At 39.5% G+C, this 15,701-nt stretch overlaps 1 protein-coding gene across 1 annotated transcript in view; it reads right to left on the bottom strand.

The window, feature by feature from the left end:
* Nucleotides 1–15,701, bottom strand: part of LOC139960825 (constitutive coactivator of PPAR-gamma-like protein 1 homolog) — a 35,640-nt gene that overhangs the window by 6,729 nt on the left and 13,210 nt on the right. The window contains exons 6-16 of the mRNA XM_071959408.1: nucleotides 15,612–15,659; nucleotides 13,640–13,704; nucleotides 12,464–12,500; nucleotides 11,784–11,969; nucleotides 10,580–10,748; nucleotides 8,187–8,439; nucleotides 7,296–7,407; nucleotides 4,740–4,946; nucleotides 3,599–3,797; nucleotides 1,807–1,900; nucleotides 205–406 (exon numbers count right to left, since the gene is read on the bottom strand). Coding sequence (XP_071815509.1) covers nucleotides 205–406; nucleotides 1,807–1,900; nucleotides 3,599–3,797; nucleotides 4,740–4,946; nucleotides 7,296–7,407; nucleotides 8,187–8,439; nucleotides 10,580–10,748; nucleotides 11,784–11,969; nucleotides 12,464–12,500; nucleotides 13,640–13,704; nucleotides 15,612–15,659 — 1,572 coding nt within the window. The remainder of the gene's footprint in view (nucleotides 1–204; nucleotides 407–1,806; nucleotides 1,901–3,598; nucleotides 3,798–4,739; nucleotides 4,947–7,295; nucleotides 7,408–8,186; nucleotides 8,440–10,579; nucleotides 10,749–11,783; nucleotides 11,970–12,463; nucleotides 12,501–13,639; nucleotides 13,705–15,611; nucleotides 15,660–15,701) is intronic.

Below are 15,701 nucleotides of genomic sequence, written 5' to 3'. Positions count from 1 at the left end.
TACAGTTAACCACCTTGCTTAAATGGCTGAGCAATCAGGGGATGGGTAGATTAAACATTGTATGATGTTATCCCACAAATCACAACAAGGTACTACCCATTCCTTAAGTTTCTATCTGTTCATTGTGCATAGAAGTACATATTGTATACAAACATTATTGCAATGTTCAACCATAAGCAAATTGCAGTTTTGTGAGTAACATACCATGGGAGTTGGTTGATATCCCCACATAGGGGCCATGCCTGGACCTTGTGGGTAGAACTGGGCTGGAAACTGAAAACTCATAGGATCATAGGCCATGGGTCCTCCTCCTCCTCCTCCTCCTCCTCCACGGCCCATGTTGGGCCTTACTCCCATGCCTTCTGAACGTCCATGGGGGAGAAGACCCTGCTGACTCCCGTATCCACTGTAAGAGGCAAGAAATAACTGGCATCAAGATGGAGATTGTTTGTTGATAAAACTGGGTACAATGCCATGTACAACCAAACACATTCAAAGTAACCTATCCTGTCTAGACTCATGACACTGGTTCTTTTGCTGATCAACATGGTATAGAAGGGCTATTCCTTTGCAAACAATCAAATTAATTGCAATATACAATAGTTACAGTATTAATCGCATAGTACCCCATTGGACATGTCAGTCAAACATTTCCTCAACACCAACGACCAACATCAGAAAGTAAATTGGCTTGGTGATTCCTTGTCACATTTGATATGTGAACATTCAATAATAACAGGGCACACAAGACTAAGCTATGGCCATCATTGACTTCCTATATTAATGGGTACCTAAAATTTCAAGTACCAAGTCCATTCATTCATCCATTCATTATTTGCTTTATTCATGAGTTTATTTTAAATGTTTCTAATGTTGTGTTCTTCAAACGCAGGTGTGCTGACCTCAGATGACCTTTGCCTGCATTGAAACAAAAGGGTTCTTGATTGCACTATGGTGGATTAAAATACCAAGTGTGAAGTTCAAACAAGCTGCACCATTTGAATTATTGTGGTGACAAGGTTTTTAGACTTTGACCACTGTAGACATTAATGACCTTTGAACTCTACCAAACTCAAAACAGGGTTCTTGCACTCACTAATTTGGAGCTACACACCAAGTATGAAGTTGGTCAATGCTTTATTTTTGCAGTTATCTTGTTTTTTCAGACTTCAAAGGACCATTAAAATCTACCAAACTTGGCAAAATCAACAATATTTCATGGAGTTAGACATATTAGAATCACAACAATAATATTAAATAATGTTAGAAAGTCAGAATTTCATTGAAATTTTGACCTCAATTGGCATCTGATATTATTGGACAGCCTGGCCGGATGAATAACTTGGCAGCACGAAATCCAATTATTGACTACAGATGTTTACAATGCGGTACTCAAACAGCAGTGAATGAAATTATGTAGCAATGGAGAAAGAATGTACCTTCAGGGTTACTAGCGCACAGCTGTTGCAAGTAGCCATTTAAAGTTAAATTTATGGAATTCAGTACTAACTGAGCCAGGTTTAGAGTGCACCCATTCTAACATTTATGAGTACTAGGATAAGGATGTGTTTATCAACCAGGTACAATGTCAAATAGGCAGTGACTCTTTAAAAATCCACATTTGGTATCAAGCAAGGAAGAACACTCATATATAACTTACACTTAAGATACCAACCTGCAGTAATGTTAAGGTCAAATGAAATCACACACAAGAATTTGTAGGCATAAAAGATTGCCTACTATCATTTTTGTTTGGTACAATCCTGAAATGCAGGTTGAAGCATTTTTTATAAAGAGTGTAGTTACCTTTTTGGTCTGCGTCCATCACTGCCGGCCCACTCACCGACAACCATACCAGCAACTTCCAATTGTCCACCAGGGCCTTGAACTTGCTTCTTCACTAAAGAATATGAAAGCATTGAGGCAATTACCACATTGTGTAACTACATTCATATCAAGCCAGCAACGTCAGAAACAGCCTAGGCAGATTCTCAAAGTAAAAATATATAAGGAGTCATTTCTGTACTTTGGAAACCTTCAACACTGAGAAACAAGAAACATCCCAAAAAATAAGAGTTTATACAATATTGAAATAAAACAGTGCTTGTAAGTATGATTTGTTTGTATTAAAATGTACAAAAGAAATGAGTTAGTCAAACAAATATCAAATTATGGCATAACCATTAAGGTTTCAAAGTGGACTTTTTTATCATCACCTTTGCAAACCTATGGATGAAGCAGATAGAAATGTAATCACATGTTGAGGAACTAAGGTGACGACAGTAATTCTCAGCCAGATTGACATTTTAACCATTCAGTACTTTAAAAGTTGAACCATTTCAAAGATCAATAGTGTACTTCACACTGACCAGATGGCAACAGAACATGTCAAGCTAATGGTCTTTATCAGGAAATCAGCTGACCAGAGCAATCTCACTTGCAGCTGACCAGAGGAATCCCCCTTGCAGCTGACCAGAGCAATCCCCATTGCAGCTGACCAGAGCAATCCCACTTGCAGCTGACCAGAGCAATCCCCATTGCAGCTGACCAGAGCAATCCCCTTGCAGCTGACCAGAGCAATCCCCCTTGCAGCTGACCAGAGCAGTCCCCATTGCAGCTGACCAGAACAATCCCCAATGCAGCTGACCAGACCAATCCCCCTTGCAGCTGACCAGAGTAATCCCCCTTGCAGCTGACCAGAGCAATCCCCCTTGCAGCTGACCAGAGCAATCCCCATTGCAGCTGACCAGAGCAATCCCCCTTACAGCTGACCAGAGCAATCCCCCTTGCAGCTGACCAGAGCAATCCCCCTTGCAGCTGACCAGAGCAATCCCCCTTGCAGCTGACCAGAGCAATCCCCATTGCAGCTGACCAGAGCAATCCCCATTGCAGCTGACCAGAGCAATCCCCATTGCAGCTGACCAGAGCGATCCCCATTGCAGCTGACCAGAGCAATCCCCCTTGCAGCTGACCAGAGCAATCCCCATTGCAGCTGACCAGAGCAATCCCCCTTGCAGCTGACCAGAGCAATCCCCATTGCAGCTGACCAGAGCAATCCCCATTGCAGCTGACCAGAGCAATCCCCATTGCAGCTGACCAGAGCAATCCCCCTTGCAGCTGACCAGAGCAATCCCCATTGCAGCTGACCAGAGCAATCCCCATTGCAGCTGACCAGAGCAATCCCCATTGCAGCTGACCAGAGCGATCCCCATTGCAGCTGACCAGAGCAATCCCCCTTGCAGCTGACCAGAGCAATCCCCATTGCAGCTGACCAGAGCAATCCCCCTTGCAGCTGACCAGAGCAATCCCCATTGCAGCTGACCAGAGCAATCCCCATTGCAGCTGACCAGAGCAATCCCCCTTGCAGCTGATCAGAGCAATCCCCATTGCAGCTACTGACCTTTCCATGTTTTGAGGCAAACTAGAGGATAGATCATACTCCACTGTTTCTGGTAATACACACATATCTCCAAAACAATACTACAGTCTGTTGCCTGATGTTTGACACCAAACACGATATGTGCAAAACACATATGACATAATTATCCACAAAATATCATAGACTTCTCTCATAAGTAAAAGCTAATCCACATCTTACCGTAGAGATTTCTGTCTCTGACCCCTGAGGATGGAGGAGGCATTGGAGCACCAGCAGGGATTGCATTGTAGTAGAAGTCAGCACCAGGTGGGTAGATTGGAGGGCCCATCATATGAGTAAAACTAGGGTTAGCAAATTTAAAGTTTCCACCCTCAGTAATACACTGTAGCATACGTTCTGCTTTGCCAGTCAAATCAGCCTACAGGAGCAACACATAAATAGGTAAAGTGGTGAATAAACAGAGTGCCAGTCTCAATAGGTCATGAAATAAAAGATTAAGTTGTAATTTAAGCTCTTTCTATGAATAAGCAGGTTGTATCAAGAGGATCATAGTTACTTGACAAACTTAACAATGTGCAATGCATTTAACATTTACTACTTCATAACACAATGAGAACACACAAATCAATTATACTTGCAGAACATTTCTTATTACCTCTTTTAGCCGAATGTAAGCCACACTTATAGCAATTCCTTCAAAATGACCAATGAAATAACAGACATAGTGAACTGTGACTGTATGGATGCACAACTACTATTACTGCCAATGGAGGTACAGCATGTGAAGACCACCATACTACCTACAGCATGTAAAGAACACCATACTAACTACAGCATATAAAGACCACCATACTAAATACAACATGTAAAGACCACCATACTAACTACAGCGTCATAGGCGTAGGAGCCCAGTTTGATTTGGGGGGGGGGGGAGGCTGTAACGACTTGCCCGAAAAAATATAACCAAAATTGTTCGCGCGCGTTCAACATCTTAATCTACATATCATATTGGCATGCATCGGTTATTGCATTACGTGCCAAGTACATACAATCATAGGCTGGATTATTACCGTTCCATATCGGTTAGAAATTTTCGGGAAGTTGTTACAATAATGATGATAATTATAATATAAGTTTAACCATTGAAAATCACATTGCAATTTATTTTTCTTTCAGTAGGTGCCCGAAAAATTCTCCTCATATTGCCCGAATTTTTACAAAAATATTTGCTTGGGGGGGGGCTGCAGCCCCCCCCCCCCCCCGCCTCCTACGCCTATGTATAGCGTGTAAAGACCACCATACTAACTACTGCATGTTAAGTCCACTATATACAAACTACTGCAACAGCTGAGTAATTTACCTTGTTATCACACAACTCCCTCAGTCTACTCCCCATCAATGCCTTTTGTAGTTTATGTTGAAACAGCTTGCCATCAAAGAAAAGCCAAGGGCAGCAGAGTTCCCATGGAATTGGAGAACCGGTGGCATCGTTCACCAGCAACGCCATTTCAACACCTCTCATGAATAGGGCAGCGAGTTGTACTCCACGAGTTGTAATACTGGCAACCTAATGTCAAGAAATAAACCAGAAATGCAAAATGTCATTTTGGTATTGATGATGTGATTAGCTTGTCTACAGGGTTTCACAGATAAGTCTGTTTCACTGACATGAAATGACCATTAAAAATCCACTACAAAGAAGTGAAGATTTTGATACTCATTGTCACAGCTCTTATGAAGTATGAGATTTATCCCAAATTTCCTACTTGTTTACAAGGTTTTCAGACTTCAATCTAGGCTGATAACCTCAAACCACTTTTAACCTCTTAACTAGAGCACCAATGGTGCAGAAGCTCATACCTTTTCGAGCTTAAAAATGTAGGGCCCACAAAACTTTATGGCCCACCAAATTTCAGGCCAATTTGCAGATTCCACCAATTTTGGGCCCATGAGGGATAACCCCCCTCCCTCCGTTAGCAGAATCCTGGCCACACCACTGGCTATAATTCCTATTTTCCCCCTTTAAATCCTATTTTACCCACTCTCTCAAACAATACCACTGACCTACCCTATTAAACTTTCTCCCTTCTACCTGAGCAGACCTGAAGCACTCCTTGCCAAAATTTTGGCTGGCTGCCTACATACCTCAGGCTCAAAGACTTCTAAGAATCGGCAAGTGCTGATTGGCTGTAGGGCTCTCACACTTACAGTTCAATAGTTAATAACAACTCCCAGTCCTGTTTTAATTCCACTAACAGCCTCTGCAGAGCTTAACCACAAATGTAAACAAACACTGCAGAGATTGGGAGACAAATTAAAGGAGCTTTGGCAAAAGGTGAAGGCTCAGATTTTTTTAAACAATGGGGATTAATTGTCATTAATTAACTTTTGACCAAAAATTATTAGGCATCACCTTATCGATACACAATCCAACAATCATCAGTTCAACTTTGAATATGATCCATCAAAATCTTGAGGAGATTGAGATATTTGAAAATATTACAAAGAATGACCCCCGATGACCCCCTAAATGCCATTTGACCTCAATTTTCCGAACACCCCTCGTAACTCCTATCCCGAGGAACGTTGTGACCAAGTTTCATTATCACTGGCCATACACTGTACGAACAGGAGCAATTTGAAAATATTGGGCCGCGGCCTGGGCCACAAAAGACCCCTAGTTGATCTTTGATCTGAAATTCATGAACACCCTGAAGGTAAAACTTCCATAGTACTATCGTGACAAACCCTCAACATTGTACCATGGAATATGTAGGAGAAGAAGCATTTTGCGTATTTCCACAAAATGGCCCATTACGGCCCACAGGTGACCTTTGACCCCATATTTCGGACCATCTCTGATGGCCCTATACCCAATGGTCCTTGTATCCAAGTTTCATGAAATTCCATCAAACATTGTGCGAGTGGGAGCGGTTTTACCAATTGTTGACGGATAGAGTGATAGAGTGATAGAATGATAGAGTGATAGACGCCGCACTATAACAATAGCTCACACCAGCATGCTGGTATGAGCTAAAAATGCAAAGGGTTCCTCTCCACAGTTTATTGATGATACCTTTAAAACCTTGCTTGCATAAGGTACACTATTATTGTTAGGTCTAGCTAGCTGTAATATCCAGTATATGATCTGAAGGCAAGGATAAACAGGATAGCTTCACTAAAATTGCATGAAGATTAATTATGATGACAAATAATGAATCATCCAAACTTGACCGCTTGAGACGACCAGTGAGCCAAATGAGCTTAATGATTCCTTGCCATATTTGAGAAGATTCAACAGTAACACTGAAGCCAGGATTTTTAAGGTGGGCATAATTGATCAACTGGGTTCCTGCAGTTATGAGGACTAACATATCGACTGTCAAGTCTAGATTCCTCTTTTACTTTGAGTATTTGTACGTTTACAAGGTTTTCGGACTTTGACTTCTGTTGACCTCAACAACATTGTAGGATTGTTCTACTCAATAACATTCATTCATAAAACACATATGAAGTTGAAGCACGATGTACTTTTTTTGAGTGTAAGTGTTTACAAGCCAAGGTGCTACACACAGACACTCGTAACCACTCCATCACCATTACATGTATCTTTTATGGCCTCTGACAAGCATGATTTCATATTTCTTTCATATTTCTTAGGGATACATGACAGGTGGATATTATCACTTACGATGGTTTAGCATTGATTTTTAAATGGTGTTCTTTCTTCCAATGAAGCTGTCTGTTTTCACTGGTAATTTGCAGCTTAAATACCACTTCAGTTAAACAAACCAGACAAACATGTGAACAAAGTTCAGCCCACACTGAAAAATAGGGATCAGGCTGTACCTGTTTATTAGTTAATAGCATATAATTAGGGTCGACATGAAAAAACAAGCGGGTAACATTGTATTACCTGCAGCTCATGGAGGGCTCTGGTGTCATTTAGGATGGGGGAGACACTCTGGGCTAGGAAAGCTTCAAGTTCGTGTTTGAATAAAACAGGGGGACGTAATTGGTACATGTACCTGCAATGATAACATAATAATCAATGATTACTTTTTTGCTGAGATAATGGTTTGAAAACAAACATAAAAAATATCAGAAATATTAGCTATTCCCAATAGGGTTTAAATGGTAATGATAAATGGAGGTTACAATATGAAACAGGGGACAAGACCTTTACAATAGAGGGGAAAGAAGCATCTTTTTGAAATATTCTTTCATATATGATTGTTATCAAAAAGTAGGTTCATTTTTAACATCAGTATATTTTCACTCAACATTCAGGTAACCTTACATAGACCCAAACTTCTAATTATTACCCTTTAAAATATGAATTCCTATTATAGCAGCAGCAGTAATGGTAGAGGTTATCTTGTCCCAAGTAAGATTGTCAAATGAATTCCTTTAATATCAGTAGCAATGGTAGAGGGGTTCTTATACCAGGTGAGATTGTCAAATGACATTGTTTAAAAACCGAGGATCTCATAGGCCTACAACTGAACATCTGACAGCTTGGCACAAAGCATCTTCAAAACATTGAGTATGGTTATTCCATGGCTGATTTTTCTAATGGAAATAAACTTAACTGTGACTTAACAGTGTCTGTTTGATACACACAAGTAAGTACTCATGAAGGCACTAGCAGGTCATAAATGGTTGAATTTTCAACATTTCACATAATTCCGCAATGTTCAGTTGACTATGATAAAAGAATGCCAAATTTTGACGATTCAAATATTTATGAATAGTAATTCTTTATATTTGCAGGAAGTGTAACTAAAATAAAAATTCCAATACTCACCTTAGAATACAGCACATAACTAGAGCATGTCTGGGAACATAGGAGGGCTTCAACATAGAGGGCGAGTCACTTCCTAAGCAGGAGAGGAAGGCCCGCAGACGAGTGGTTTTGTCCTCTGGTTCTCTGCCAAGCCAGAGCCTCTGTATAGGAGGGACCACCCACTCCAGAGGTTCAGCCTCTACCAGGTCTGGCTTTTGTGGAGCCCCATTTTGTCTCAGCCACCACTCTTTAATTACAATCTGGTTTTCCAAATCTACAAACAAAGAGTAATTGCAGGCAAATTAAACACATATTTAGGTGGAAAAATAGCTATTGATTTCTGGTTACCAACTAGCAGTATGGGATATTTTATACATCTTTATATCTTCCAAATATTTTCGTATCACATTTTCGGCTACCACTAGTGGTTTACCGATAATCGGTTGAAGAATTTGAATTGGCCCGATTATTACAGTACTGGTAAAGAATCGTAAATGGTCAAATTTTAAAATGCAACTGGTCCTTAAAGTGATTTTCTGATTTATTTAACATAAAGAAAATGTCACATGCAAACTAAAAAAGAATCTATCATCTCCTTGACCACCATCTTAATAACTTAGTTACTGAACCAGAGTGCAATAATTGCATTGTGGTTTTGATGACATATTAAGCTGCATCTTTGAGGAATCTAATACCTGAAGGATCCTACTTAATTGCCTAACAAGTGGGTGAGTATTGCTTTTTCGGTTTGAACAAGCGCATATTCACTGGGCTTGGTCGACTAAAAGTCACCCCCAATGTTGATATTGTTTTTCTTTGGGAAATAACAAGGGTGGAATCACCCTCCATCTCTTTGTATTTACAACATTGTTACTGTTTTACCCACTCACAGAATATTGACTGTCACCAGTGAATGCGGTTATCCTTTTTAATCAAATTGCACTGTTCTCTCAGTATGAACACTTTTGTCTACCTAACAAACATACTAATAATGAGAGGTTCAGTCAAGAGACCATACAGATACTGCTTCTTTTAGTGAGGTTTTCCATTAGTCTACTGAATGGTCTCAAATATCTTGGTCAACCAACAAGCTCAATAATTTCTTATGGATTGGCTTTGGAGGGAGTTAGATTGACTACACGCTGGTAGCACCTTGGAGAAACAGATCGAATGTCACACCAATCCATCTTACAATTACATTCAGTCAACTTGGGGTGACCACTCTGCAATACATTGTATCATCTAATGTCAGAGGCATCCCACATTACATGCTATATACTGAGGCATCCCACATTATATGTTTTATACTGAGGCATCCCAAATTATGTGCTATATACTGAGGCATCCCACATTATATGCTATATACTGAGGCATCCCACATTATATGCTATATACTGAGGCATCCCACATGATATGCTATAAACTGAGGCATCCCACATCATATGCTTTATACTGAGGCATCCCACATCATGTGCTATATACTGAGGCATCCCACATCATGTGCTATATACTGAGGCATCCCACATCATGTGCTTTATACTGTGGCATCCCACATTATGTGCTATATACTGAGGCATCCCACATTATGTGCTATAAACTGAGGCATCCCACATTATGTGCTATAAACTGAGGCATCCCACATTATATGCTATAAACTGAGGCATCCCACATTATATGCTTTATACTGAGGCATCCCACATTATATGCTATATACTGAGGCATCGCACATTATATGCTATATACTGAGGCATCCCACATTATATGCTATATACTGAGGCATCGCACATTATATGCTATATACTGAGGCATCCCACATTATATGCTATATACTGAGGCATCCCACATTATATGCGATATACTGAGGCATCCCACATTACATGCTATATACTGAGGCATCGCACATTACATGCTATATACTGAGGCATCGCACATTATATGCTATATACTGAGGCATCCCACATTATGTGCTATATACTGAGGCATCCCACATTATATGCTATATACTGAGGCATCCCACATTATGTGCTATATACTGAGGGCATCCCACATTATATGCTATATACTGAGACATCCCACATTATATGCTATATACTGAGACATCCCACATTATATGCTATATACTGAGACATCCCACATTATATGCTTTATACTGAGGCATCCCACATCATGTGCTATATACTGAGGCATCCCACATTATGTGCTATATACTGAGGCATCCCACATTATATGCTATATACTGAGGCATCCCACATTATGTGCTATATACTGAGGCATCCCACATTATATGCTATATACTGAGGCATCCCACATTATGTGCTATATACTGAGGCATCCCACATTATGTGCAATGTACTGATATCATTAAGAGAATTATAAAGGTTTACATCATGTGAGAAGCCATTTCACAAACTCACTTTGGTTATTATCACCTTGGTTACTAGTCTTTGGTTTAGGAGGAGGAAGATGCTGACAGCTAAAGAGGATTCCATAAACCTTCTTCCTAATCGGACGGAATAAGAAGGTAGATGGGGGGAACTCCCCAGACATCTCATCATCTAGTCCGGCATTCAGTTTGATTTCACCCTGAAAGGACAAGATGGCAAATTATGGAACAATACTGAAAAACAATCAAAGCTCAAACACAGAGAATTATTCACAATGTGTAGGAAAAACCAATGTTGCTAGTACTGTGATGTAAATCAAATTACTACCCCACTTGAGATTAAGAAGGATAGGGGAACAGATACACCTTACAATGGTAACGTACCAGTTACTAAATATTTCTACATAATCACCACAACACCACTTAAAATTAATGAAATTTAGACTGAGGTTAATGTTGAGACTTATACAAGGAAACTAAGTCCCATAGGGGATCTCATTTGCAGCATTGTGGTATGTAAATGTATCCTATGGTATTGTCCATATGTATAGCATTGGAAGCCAACCATTTCACACAATTAATTCTCGATGAGATGGATCTTTGACAAAAGTCAGCCAACAATCCAAACTTGCTTCAAGTTCTCTACAAACTGCCCATCTAAACAACTGGAACACATCTACCATAAACTATTAGCATAGATATTTGGGTAATTCCAAGGCACAAATTAGGTTGGTTTATGATTGTTATATGATCGCAACGTTTGTTTCCCAGGCATATATTATTGTTAGTACTACGGTGTTTGAAATCCCTTATTGTTTGTGGACTACTTGTACACCTGTATTTGGTAACTCTGCATCACCATTGCATAGTTTTGTTTTGCCTTTGATGAGCAATCAAAAAAAGCAATTCTAAATTTCCAACATACGTGTCAAATTCCATGACATTCTTTCTTGACACTTTTCCATATTAGCATGTTTCAAGTAAAATGTAATTTAATATGTTGCAACTCCACCTGGAAGCTTTATCAATGCACTGTTTACTCTGGTATGTATACACTGTAAGTAGCCTAGGCAATCTTTTCTTTTGTGATGCAAACTAATGATTCATGTTGCACAGAAGCCAGCATTTCAGAGCCAATGAAATTCATGGGATGGTAGATTCCAAGATTGCCGAGGCTAAATGAAAATCACAGAGTTCTGTTTATAAACATTTAAAACCTCATCTCTCTTCTTCACCTGTGTTAAAATCTGATAAATATACTGCATCATGAGTGCGCTCTCGTGTCTATGCAGAGCTGTCCTGATGACCTCCCGAGGAACGAATGGCAGTGGCGGTGCCTTGACCACGAGACATGGAGGAGTTGGTTGTTCCATTAGAGGAGGGATGACTTGGCGTGTTACTTGGTCTGAGTCAGATGCTGCCTGTTATCAAAAGAAAGCAAGTTGACAGATAAAGAGCTTCATTTTAATTGATAATAACTGCTGATGAAAACACTTTCAACAAGCTGCGCTGGAATAAATTGTAATCCAATGATAAAGCCAATGGGTTTATAGAATGAGTACAGTAACTGTAACACTGCATACAACAATTCCATACACAAGTCATCATCATCATATAGATTACTTATGCCTTAGGAAAGATATCAAACACTTAATATTATGGAGACAAAGCATCTTAATTGTTCCTTCATTAAACTGTTTGTTTGAACATAAGTAATTAACAATGTGGAAAACCCAACTAATGCATGTTTCAAGTGCAAGTGAATTATGGTTTACTTAAAGGGGGATTTCTAATCAAGAAAAGACTGTTCAATAATAAGAAAGTGATGGCTTAATCTGTAAATAACCATACCAAACACTTCCTGGTAAATGCTATCTTATAAAGATAACTTACAATTTAATGAGAAAGTACTTACTTCACTTTGATTGTTCGAAAGGCCTTCATTGTCTCCACTTCAATGCAAAAAACAAAAACAAAAAGATAACTCCAGAGGTTAAATTTATAAATTTACCATCAATTTGGAGATGCCAACCCTCTAAGAAGGAGCTAATAGCTTAATGATGCATTCTATCAATAACATACAAACCTGGTCGTATGACAGGCAGTTGGATAAAGCATGAGAAACCATTACCATTTCACCAACATCTGTATTTAATATTTACTTTGTGGTGGTAGGTCTTGTCATATATGACTACATTACTAACAATGACCTAATACTCTGCTATTTATCACACCATACTTTGAAGTACATGTGTACTGAGGTGGTCATAACATACCTGGTCAGCAGGAATCCTAGTCTTACATATTGTGGGTCAAACCAATTCACTTGATATTAATCAACAACCAGAAAGCCAGTTGGCTTTGTGATTCCTTGCCATATAATTTGCTCAAAATCGACATATCTGACTTATGTAGAGCAAGTGACTTCAATTTGTATAAGAATTATGTGAGAACCTGAAAAAATCAGAGATGTCCATCTCTTATTTGTAGCACTAGCTTGTGGGCATCAACCAGTTAATTCACTGGTAAGAAATTTACAGTATAAATTTTTTATTCCAAAATGTTTCATATCCAGAAAGAAGTCTTCCAAGGTGAAATATAGACACATAGATGTATGAACAAATCGACATTGAGATAGCCTGTTGACTCCTTGAAGCTTAGTTTCAAACTGGTAAGGGCCACTTGAGGCTGTTTAAATGATTTAGAAGATATTTCATGCAGAACATTTTTTTGAGACAGATGAGGGAATATTTCCAACTAAAGTTTTATTACTTATTGCTATACAAATCATCGAAAATAAACATTTCTGATGTAATGCTGAAGCCTTGGCATGGCTCTTCATCACTAAGGATGTATTGCTTATTGCTGTACACATATCACAATAACACAACTTATCCCCAATATCTTACTTGCAGGATTAATTTACCATGTTGAAAATACCATGTTGAAAATTGAAATGATCCAAAACATGTCAATGGTTTTCACTGTGATTTGACCACTGTCCACTTTTATCTTTTCCAAACATTTTATCTTGCCCTACATGTCAGACAGAAAACAAAGTGATGCAGTATTGTGATATATTGCACAATACCTCTGATTTTGCTTGTCATCAATGGACAGTCCACTCATTGCTTTATCCAAAGGATCATCAGCTCTCTGCAGAAGGAAACAACCATATATGCACTGGTTATGAGTGGAAGATGTACTCTCTGTTATATAAATTAATCCTATAACTACTGTCATGCACATGCTGACAACTGGATGGCATAAAAAGTTGCATAGAAATAAACTTTCAACAAACATTTCCTCAATTTCAACGAACAGTTACTTTACTTACATGAATAGTCCCCATTTCTTTTTTCTTTATATAATCTACCATAAATAACTTGAAAAAATGCGAAAGGTTTCAGCAAATCAAATGTTAGGAGAAAAAAATGACATTTGAAAATAACCACAACCTGCAAACTTTTTAATGGTCGAACATTTTCATGTCACAGATTCACTCTGTGTCCATATATCCAACATAGGTGGACCTCATACCACAAAAAAAATGCCCATAAGTGTACATTCCACTCCTAGCAAAGCATCCGCAGTTCCAAAGTCAGTTGGCACAACTTGGCGTGTGTTAAAGTGTATCCGCCGTAATGATTGACATAGGCCACCACCATTATATTGTCGGCGAGGACTATTACTCTGGAGCTCCTCACTTGTGGAAGAAAGGCCTGCAATGCTTGTGTGACAGTCAACAACTTCAACAGATAGATGAGATACTTCTACCAGGGACCATGTCACCCATGCTGTTTGATTTAGCCAATGAGCTACCCACCCTGTCAGTGAAGCGTCTGTTGTTATGGATGTCATTGGTAGACCTTGAATGGAACCCCTCCTATCCAATGTTCTGCCGTGGACCACCACTGGAGATGTAGAATTATATCCTCTGCTACAGGAATTCATGCCTTCTTGTCTAAGCTTTTTCGGGGATAACCTCTTGCAAATGTAGTTGCAGCAGTCTCACACTTAGCCTGCATGACTGCACGACATCCACCATGTTGGCCATGAGTCCCATCGCTCAAAGGCAATCTACCCTGGTGACTTCTGGACTATTATTAATTTGAAAGTTCCTTCCTCTGCAGGCAGTACTGTGTCACTTTGAAATTCTAGCATAGTTCCCGGAACTAGATTCGACTTCACATTGTTCACCAACCAACCTAAATTGTATAACAGTGTCACCCCAATTTTTCCTGAGAAAGGATACCACTGCTCCTGCAACTCTCATGAATATTGGAGGTGACGTTGACAAGCCGAACGGCAGTGACAAGAGCTTAAAATCTCTTCATTCGTATCGGAAGGCCGGGTAATGTTGATGCTTCTGGTGCATTTGTATGTGTAAGCATCTTTGAGGTCAATCCCCACATGCCCCTTCTCGACACGGGATAATCAGAGCTGTTTTCATGCGCAAATGGTTTGGTTTTTTCGTTGAGGCATTCAAATATAGAAAAGGATGCTGTGACACGTCCCTCTTTTTGGTTAGGAAAAATGAGAACCGATACCTCTACGACTGCCCGTTTTTGGAGCAGTGCTAAACTGTCCCCCTCCAGTGCTACGTTTTGGACAGGATCCATGGGTGTTGGTGTAATCTATCTCTGTCCCCAAATGGTGGACCGGAGTCATACTCTATTTTTTGTCATCCCTCAGATACTGTCTTCAACACCCACTGATCTGAGACCAGTGGAATTGAAAGTTATTGACCCTGCTGGCCTATACATTTTTAAACATGAAATCAAACCATTTTAAGCCATGTGGTGAAAAGACCTGAAACAGTTGGATGCAAAAAGGGTAAACAGATCACATGTGATTACATGTGTCAACAGCAGACACCTGCAATTTTCTCTATGCATCCATGAATTATTTATCACAGGTACTTTCCAAAATCTCAAACTAATGATACCATGAAGGAATTATACAAATATTAAATATTATATAGGTTGCTAACCTTGTGTCAAAGAAGGTCAACGGCCAAAAAGCAAACTTAAAATGAGAGTACTATTACTCTAATGACTTACATCTCCATCAGCTCCTACCACATTCTGGTCACCGTTGTTGCTTTGCTTCTGCAAAAGATAAATCAGAATGCCAAATAAGCCACAGTTCAT

This window comes from Apostichopus japonicus, chromosome 20 (genome assembly GCF_037975245.1).
Source record: "Apostichopus japonicus isolate 1M-3 chromosome 20, ASM3797524v1, whole genome shotgun sequence".
Lineage (NCBI taxonomy): Eukaryota > Metazoa > Echinodermata > Holothuroidea > Aspidochirotida > Stichopodidae > Apostichopus > Apostichopus japonicus.
This window is presented reverse-complemented; position numbering and strand designations above follow the sequence as displayed.